General features: G+C 37.3%; 2 protein-coding genes across 2 annotated transcripts in view; one reads left to right on the forward strand and one right to left on the reverse strand.

Annotated features, from left to right (window-relative positions):
- Positions 1–1427: 1427 nt before the first annotated feature.
- On the reverse strand, positions 1428–2165 carry LOC107566090 (GTPase IMAP family member 7-like; the record flags this gene model as incomplete). The annotated part of the gene is made up of 1 exon (XM_016251465.1): positions 1428–2165. A coding segment is annotated over one exon (738 nt), but the record flags the coding sequence as incomplete, so codon positions are not given.
- A 1972-nt stretch (positions 2166–4137) lies between these two features.
- The window catches only part of LOC107566091 (GTPase IMAP family member 8-like), a gene marked incomplete at its 3' end in the record, with an annotated part of 33753 nt that continues 28284 nt past the window's right edge, over positions 4138–9606 (forward strand). The window contains exons 1-2 of the mRNA XM_016251466.1: positions 4138–4201; positions 4529–4580. Coding sequence (XP_016106952.1) covers positions 4565–4580 — 16 coding nt within the window. The remainder of the gene's footprint in view (positions 4202–4528; positions 4581–9606) is intronic.

Genomic DNA, 9606 nt, shown 5'->3' on the forward strand with positions numbered 1-9606 from the left:
TGATCTTTTATTTATTTAGTCATTTATTAGAGCGCTTTTATCCAAAGCGACTTACAAACGAGGACAACAGAAGCAATCAATTGTAGTATTAAAACAACTAAAAGCTAAAACTATAAATACTACCTATACACATTTTAAAAATATATATGTGTATGTACAACCACACACACACACACATATATATATATACACATTTATAAATTCAATATATATTTAATTTCCATTTAGTTTGCTGAAGTATTAAAATAACTCCAATTAAATAAAACTAAAAACTTAAAAGACCTATACAGACATAATAAATTCAGACATAATTTAACTAAAATTAAAATAAGTAACAAATACAAATTATACAAATCAAATGACAGTAGTTTATCAATAATCCTAAAAGATCTGTGATCTGCGAGCAGCTGACCGACTCCTCTGAGCTGTTGATCCAATCAACGTTAAAACGCTGACATTCTATCGATCTGTGCTTATTGGTGAAAGTGCAATTCCTGTAATGCAAAAGTAAGTTTTTCAAATGACGACAATCATTACAAGTATAATTTTGAGCAAAAATAATTTTTATAGGTTTAACCATTACACAGCATGACGAAAATGTCTAAAACTAGACTAAAATGCTCAGACATTTCGTCGACTAAAATTTGACTAAACAAAAACAGGACAAGGTTGACTAAATATGATAATAAGTAAAATGTACATTTGAGACAATCTAAGACTAAATTAAAAATGGGCGCCAAAATTAACACTACTGAAGAGGGGCTCATTATCATTTAAAGAGACATGCACCGAAAAAAGCTGTTTTTGACAAGGTAAAAAGAGTGCAGTTTTACATGACCTTTGAGGAATTTTAACCAAAGTATGTTGCAGACATTTCACGAAGACCATAAAGTATTCTACCAACCTGTGAAAAAATGGACATCTGATGTGCCCTTTAAAACAGTTTATACAATTCTTGCAAGCTGTGTATACATGTATGTTCATTTCAAATCAGACATGATGAATGTACTGTTCTGCTGATATAAAAGTTATTTGGACTGACTAAATAATACAGGTTATTAGACTTGTTTTTTTATTTATTTTAAGCTAGTGTTTACACAAGTGTCTCCATGTGTAAAATATTATTATGATAGTATGAATGCTATTAGGATCGAATTATGTTAAGACAGTATTAATGCTTCCTACATGAGTAGTATACAGTGTTAACATATTTAATATTGAAAAAAGTTACATGTATTGATTGTGTTTGTTCAGAAACTAGTTAAAACTAATTTTTCAACAGATGAAGTGACACAATATACGTACCATATGCACATGGCAATCTCATACAACTCAATCCAATTCTAATTCAATATTTTAGAGAACTGAAACAGAAATTAGTGTATGACGATCTGGCCTGTGTCGTTCACTCAGACTAACTATGGCTCTTATTTTCCTTTAGCTATTGCTATCGCTGCTACTGCTACAGCTCCTACTGCTACTACTCCTCCTCCTATTACTGTTAGCGCTGTTTGCCCATACTGTCTCAGTTTTTGCTTTAAAGCCTCTTGTTCAATCTTTTTCTGGGCTTTATTGTATATCTCATTACTGTAGTGCTGTCCTCCATTGATCCTCACCATTTCTTCAATCTTCTGCAGCAGTTCTGTGACCTGAGAGTGATTCCTCATGTCTTCATTGTTAAACGAGTGAAATCTGCCACCGCACTTATTAACAAGAGCCTTGAGATCATTACTTTCACTGATATACTCATCCAGTGAAATCCCCTTCAGGTGGTCTGTGTGAGTGAACAGAATGATGGTGTGATCAGAAGCGCCGTCCCCAAAGTTTTTCTGAATCCAATCCACTGTGTTCTTCTCTTCTTCTGTGAATCTCACACCCAGTCTGATGACTAGCAGAAACACATGAGGACCAGGAACAGACATGTAGATGCACTTCTCAATCTCTTTCTTCAGGTCCCCTTCACTCATTGATGTATCATATAGTCCTGGAGTGTCAATCACTGAAATGATTTTATCCTCCACTGCTGTCTCGTGTCTTTGACAGTGTCTAGTCATAGACTTGGAGGAAATCCCTCGCTTAAAGACAAAGTTTCCGATGATGGTGTTTCCTGTTGAACTCTTTCCTGATCCAGTTTTACCCAGCAGCACAATCCTTCGATCTGCTAAAGATAGAAACAAAAAAAAAATATTTATACTTTACAAATCATAATAATTTAGCATTTTATCTTTGCTCACTAGGGGGCCTCAACAAACATACAGGGGGCCTCAAGATGACTTAAAATCACTACAAAAAAAAAACTGGACGTACTGTATGAGGTCGCCTAATTTTAAAAGTGTGATTTCTAGAAATGTCATACAAACCCAATTCTAAAAAAGTTGGGACACTGTACACATTGTGAGTAAAAAAAGGAATGGAATAATTTACAAATCTCATAAACCGTACCCACTGGAGAGCCATAACAATAGCTACCAACTCTGCTGTAAATACGGATAAAACAATCCGGGGTTCTTTTCTTAATAACTATTTCATATTGTGAAATAACTACTGCTATTCCAGTTTTCATAGTTTCTGGATCTTTTGAACCATCTGTAAATATCTGTATCGTATCATAATATTTCTGATCCATATATTTATTAACTCTTATTTTTATTGGGTCACAATTCTGTTTCTTCACTTTATCTATTAAATAAAGATCTACTATAGGCGTTACAAACATCCACGGTGGAACTGCTGACATGTCTACTGTATTACTGAATCTTATATGTTTTACATCTATCGATTCCGCTATTTCCTGTCCAATATTTTTAATATTACTTTTTCCATATTCCCAACTTTTTTAAAATATTGCCTTAGTAGGGTGTTCATTGTTGTGCCGCATCAAAGATGCCCAATATACCATTTTCAGTTGTTTACGTCTTGTTTCCAATGACATTTCTCCCATTTCAACTTGTATGGAAGCTTTAGGGGAAGTTTTAAATGCCCCACAACATAATCTCAAAGCATAATCTTAATTATAAACTCTGTACTGCATCTGTTTTTTTTCAGAAGAGACTTATTCGCCGAATCATAAATCATACTACCATAATCTATTGCTGATCGGATGATAGCCATATATATATTCCTAAGAGAACTTCTACTCGCACACCAATCACTTCCTGCTAGACGTCTCATAACATTCAGTGCCTTTTTGCTTTTGGTTAGCAGTTTCTCTACATGTGTATTACAAGTCAATCTTGAGTCCAACCATACTCCAAGACATTTTACCACTGACACCTGTTCCAGATGTGGTCCATATAGGAATAAATTAATATTAACATTTCTCTTTTTGTAAAACAAATTACTTGTGTTTTGGCTACTGACATTCGAAAACCTAATTTCTGTGCCCACTCTTCAACTTTATTTATTGCAGCCTGAACTTTCTTAACTGTTTATGATACATTTCGGCCTCAGCAGTGAACATCATTACCGGTGTTTCTATTTACCTTACTTGTGAGTATCACCAAGCCACAGCAGGCTACAGCATACATGACCCTAGTTACCTGTGATTGGCCTGGCCGTGCCTCACTCAGAAAACAACAGGCCAATCAGAAGAGAGGCTCATGAATATTAATTAGACAGACAGGCATGTATATGTATATGTTATGTCTTGTTATATCTTTTTTTATTTTTCATATAGAAAAATGCATGATGCACTTCTTCTGGGCATTGGGATAAACATTTATTTAGAATTTCATGACAAGTGTATTTAATAGGCTATTAAATGCCCATATTATGTTTCTTTATTTGTAATAAACCTGAAAAGGAATTAACACAATGTCACAAAATACAGTTAAATGGAAAACACTATACAATAGTATTACACAAGATTCATTTTTAAAAATGTTCACTGTACATCATAACACTTTATGCACGTACGAAATGAAATGGACTTCAATTCGTACATGTATGAGGTATAATGATGTATTAATAGTATTACACCAGATTAAGGTTTTAAAATACTTACTGCATGCACGTTTGAACGTGCATAAGGTATTCTGATGTATTAAAATGATGATGCATCACATGTAGTAAAAAGAAAACTGTAGGTGGCGTGACTTTTTAAGACCATATAAGCTCCGCCCCTCACTTCAGTTCTGTGCACATTTTCACTTTCAGTTTGGAAACCTTCGAGGCGCTGGCGATACAATGACGCACAGTTGAGGTACGATGTCAAACACACTTATTTAACACAAATCAAACTAATGTTTTATAAGGATGAAAAATGTAGACCTTTTTAATCGTTTCGCTGCCTTTAAACAGATGTTCTTTTAGAAAATTGTCCCGCAGACGCGTAACTGCGCAGATGTGCTGCCATCTTAATGTTTGTCATAATAGCTTGTTTGGCTTGCCAACTTTGATTACCTGGCTGGAATTTGATTATAATGGCATGAGCTGAATCAAAAGAATATTTGAGGCTTTGAAGATATTTAATCTGAATGTTGTATATTGATAAGCACGTGCATTTTCTCTTTCCCTTTTTATTCCTCAGTCAGATTTTCTTTGATTTTGAAACTTGGAGGCAGAAATGGCACAAAGTCTGGGTAAGCATCAAATTACAGCAAATTAACATGTTTTATTCAAAGACTCCATCTTTTCAAAATGTGTTTTCGTGTAGTTAAGTGTTTTAAATATATTCATTAAAAATAATTATTTAATTTAATTTACGACCTAGAAAAGGTCCGTGAACAAGTTATCATCGTAAACCTAAAGCATCAATACTGTAACTTCAAACAATGCATGATTAAGATAAAGTATAAGAGGGACGATCTGCCGGTGTTTATCGCTAGTTTCTTTATGCGGAAGTAAGTGATTGATAGGCCTACTAAGGCTACGTCCACAGAAGCCAGAGCTTTCCCTATCCGATCTTTTTTTCCCCCTCGTCTCAAGAAATATCTGCGTCCACCAGTGTTGCCAGATTGGATGGACGATTTCCTGCCCAAAAGCTCACAAAAACCCGCCCAAAACTTTAACTGTCAAAATAATGTGATGGAATATGTAAATCAAGGTTGATAAGGGCCATTTTAACTCCTTAAAACAAAATAATGTTGACAAAATAATTTATATAACGTTAGATACATTCCCCAGGTAAACGGATCGAATCGGGGCAAATAGCCTACATTAAAGGGAATAGGCTATCTAACATGAATAAAATATTCAAGCAGACAGTGTCAAAACGGCAATCAAGAAATTCATCATTTTCAATGTCAGCAGGCAGAATAATCCAATTTAAATGCAAAAAGTGCCCAATATAAGTGATAGGAAAAAGCAACGTTGCAGGTATTTCACACTCGTTCATGCACACTTGATATGCTACTGAATTATAATCCGACAATAAAAAAATAAAAAAAAACAATAATCATGCGTTTACCTTCGTGTCGCTCTATTTTACACAGAACTAGAGGAAGCCTCTTGTTAAGTTCATATTGTAGAACATAATACAGAACTTTGCACAGTCAAAACTAATCAAGTCTAGCCGTTTTCAAGGATTTATCAATCTGGACCGTTTAAAAGATAAAAGACAGGATCGTATAAACCGACATATTTAGATTCGGTTATGATTAATTCAAATGTGCTCTGATTTCGGAGTTGCAGTGATAGAGCCTTCGTGTCATCTCACTCCACAATAATTCACGTTTTGAGACTCGAGTCACTCTCCCACTTTTTAATTTATATTTAGGCATTGTGATTACTTGAATATACAGTCATACTACATTCAAAATCAGATACGTAATAACTTATCACGCTAAAAGCTTGTCACTCATGAATCATAACGTCTCTGCTGAGCCCTCGTGATAAGTGCGGCTGTCGACGTTTACATCAGCACCAGTATGGGATTACAATTCTGCCACAATTCTGCGTGCGAAAGATCATATTTTGAGCGCGCAAATGTGCGTTTTGCACGCGTGCGAACTGAGTTTTGTGGAGAAAATGTTTGTCTCGCAAAGAAGAAAGTATTTCGAACGCACGAAAATCAATTTTGCATTTAAAATACGTTTTTGGATGTGTGCAAGCACCCGCCCTCAGTGCTTTGGAAAAAAATATGATCAGAATATAAACTTGCATAATAATTATGCATGCACTGTATTTTTCCTCTTCTGCTGTCGTGGTAATGCAAGAAATGTTATGACTGGTTGTCAAGGCAGCCAATCAGAATTTAGCAGCCTCGGTCTCTGATTGGCTGGAATTACGGCACATTGTAACGCTGGGTTGTGTTGAGCACGCGAGCTGTTGGCATTTAGAGAGCACTGAGGGCTGGCATCAGGTGAGCAAGCTAGTGAAACATTGCATGCGCAAAAGAGGTCTGCACACATCCAAAAATGTATTTTAAATGAAAAATTGATTTTTGTGCGCTCGAAATACTTTCTTCTTTGCAAGACAAACATTTTCTTCACAAAACTTTTGCACGCTCAAAATATGATCTTTCGCACGCAGAATTGTGGTAGAATTGTAATCCCATACACCAGCGCCTCTGCAGTGTGTGTGTGTGTAACGTTGTGATGACTGATTGGATGCAGTACATGCTGGATGTCTATTTTCGATCATTTCCATGATCGATCGTCGTTTAAATTAACGATCAATTAATCGATTAACCGTTAACTTTAGTGCTGCAAAATGCGTCTATTGCAGCAGCACGCAGTCACCGGCATGACAGGCTGTGCAAAAGCCACTCAAAAAAAAAAACTCTTTCTCACCCGAATTAAAGGGGTTTTAGTCGGAATAAAATGCTAGTAGCAGGATCGTAAAATGAATAGATGTGATTATGATCATTTGATAAAATGAAGAGAGCGCGCCGTACGTTTGAGATCATTTTACTTTGTTGACTGTTTTATATCCCGTCACGGAGACCGCTGAACGCGCCTCTTTAAATGGTTTCGTGGCAGGGACGCGGGAAGTAGGGTTGCTGACTCTGAGGGGGCTGCAGCACCCCCTGTTTTCACATGGTTGCAAATGCAATGCCAAGTTTGTTCATTTAAATGTATTCAGTTTTAGCATTTAATAATTTATTTGTAATGGTCTCTGAAATGTAAATTGTAAGAAGCTATAATAAACCCATGTTTATCTTTATAAACATGATTAATTTTACTTGTGATGTTTTCTATATGGGATGATTAGCCTAATCCTCATGATCACGTGACGCTAGCGCGTGGTATCAGACATGAACTATACAGAATGCGAACAAGATTAACTTTAATACAAGGAGATAATGGCGCGAAAGCGAATTTCAGATTTTTTTAAATGCCCATCCCAGCAAAAACTTTCCAAAATTGGCATCCAAACAACACCAGCCCCAGCACGAGCACCGACATAAGTGAACCAGCCCCTCCGCCCCCCACCCCCCTTTCACCCAACACGGACACACACAGCACCCCCAACCGAAAACATCTTCCCGCGCCCCTGTTTGGCATTTAGAGAGCACTGAGGGCTGGCATCAGGTGAGCAAGCTAGTGAAACATTGCATGCGCAAAAGAGGTCTGCACACATCCAAAAATGTATTTTAAATGAAAAATTGATTTTTGTGCGCTCGAAATACTTTCTTCTTTGCAAGACAAACATTTTCTTCACAAAACTTTTGCACGCTCAAAATATGATCTTTCGCACGCAGAATTGTGGTAGAATTGTAATCCCATACACCAGCGCCTCTGCAGTGTGTGTGTGTGTAACGTTGTGATGACTGATTGGATGCAGTACATGCTGGATGTCTATTTTCGATCATTTCCATGATCGATCGTCGTTTAAATTAACGATCAATTAATCGATTAACCGTTAACTTTAGTGCTGCAAAATGCGTCTATTGCAGCAGCACGCAGTCACCGGCATGACAGGCTGTGCAAAAGCCACTCAAAAAAAAAAACTCTTTCTCACCCGAATTAAAGGGGTTTTAGTCGGAATAAAATGCTAGTAGCAGGATCGTAAAATGAATAGATGTGATTATGATCATTTGATAAAATGAAGAGAGCGCGCCGTACGTTTGAGATCATTTTACTTTGTTGACTGTTTTATATCCCGTCACGGAGACCGCTGAACGCGCCTCTTTAAATGGTTTCGTGGCAGGGACGCGGGAAGTAGGGTTGCTGACTCTGAGGGGGCTGCAGCACCCCCTGTTTTCACATGGTTGCAAATGCAATGCCAAGTTTGTTCATTTAAATGTATTCAGTTTTAGCATTTAATAATTTATTTGTAATGGTCTCTGAAATGTAAATTGTAAGAAGCTATAATAAACCCATGTTTATCTTTATAAACATGATTAATTTTACTTGTGATGTTTTCTATATGGGATGATTAGCCTAATCCTCATGATCACGTGACGCTAGCGCGTGGTATCAGACATGAACTATACAGAATGCGAACAAGATTAACTTTAATACAAGGAGATAATGGCGCGAAAGCGAATTTCAGATTTTTTTAAATGCCCATCCCAGCAAAAACTTTCCAAAATTGGCATCCAAACAACACCAGCCCCAGCACGAGCACCGACATAAGTGAACCAGCCCCTCCGCCCCCCACCCCCCTTTCACCCAACACGGACACACACAGCACCCCCAACCGAAAACATCTTCCCGCGCCCCTGTTTCGTGGTGCTCGTTATTGTATTTTAAAACACAATTGCAATTTTTTTCAACTGACATTATGGCATTAAAAATAAAATGATCCCAAACATAACTGTGGCGCGTATGGCTGTGCTGCAGTCAGTGAACCGTTTCCATCGGCGCTGCTGCAGCAAAACACACGGTTGCTCACATCAAACATTATCATGTATTATGACCAGTACTTAATTTGATCCTGCTGAATCCTGTTCCAGAAAATGTCAGATTTTAAATCTTTGCGTTGTGGTAGGCCTATTTGTTTTTAAAAATCCGGCATTTACAGTGCATTAGAGTGGTATCAGACATGAACTATACAGAATGCGAACAAGATTAACTTTAATACAAGGAGATAATGGCGCGAAAGCGAATTTCAGATTTTTTTAAATGCCCATCCCAGCAAAAACTTTCCAAAATTGGCATCCAAACAACACCAGCCCCAGCACGAGCACCGACATAAGTGAACCAGCCCCTCCGCCCCCCACCCCCCTTTCACCCAACACGGACACACACAGCACCCCCAACCGAAAACATCTTCCCGCGCCCCTGTTTCGTGGGGCTCGTTATTGTATTTTAAAACACAATTGCAATTTTTTTCAACTGACATTATGGCATTAAAAATAAAATGATCCCAAACATAACTGTGGCGCAACAGAATGCGCGTTGTCATCCTTTCCTTTCCGTGAACTTGTTTATGGAGCGCCACCCCACACTTCTGTTTTAAATCTGTTAGCTTAATCATTTAAGCCAGATATATTTAGCTTTTTTTTTTTTTTATTAAAACAAATTGTTATTTTTATTTTAGGCCTATTACTTACATAGGCTATTTCCCTTAAAGCATCCAATTTTGTCCCAGGGCTTGAAACCCTGTGCCCTAGGCTAGTTCGGTCCTGCAGAAACTAGTGAACAATGCTCTAGTTGTGGCATCACCGTTTAGTGACATTGAATGCTCTGGGAAAACGTATAGTCAGTGTCGGTCACAGCG

This window comes from Sinocyclocheilus grahami, unplaced genomic scaffold, assembly GCF_001515645.1.
Source record: "Sinocyclocheilus grahami isolate Dianchi unplaced genomic scaffold, SAMN03320097.WGS_v1.1 scaffold1046.1, whole genome shotgun sequence".
In the NCBI taxonomy this organism is placed as follows: Eukaryota; Metazoa; Chordata; class Actinopteri; order Cypriniformes; family Cyprinidae; genus Sinocyclocheilus; species Sinocyclocheilus grahami.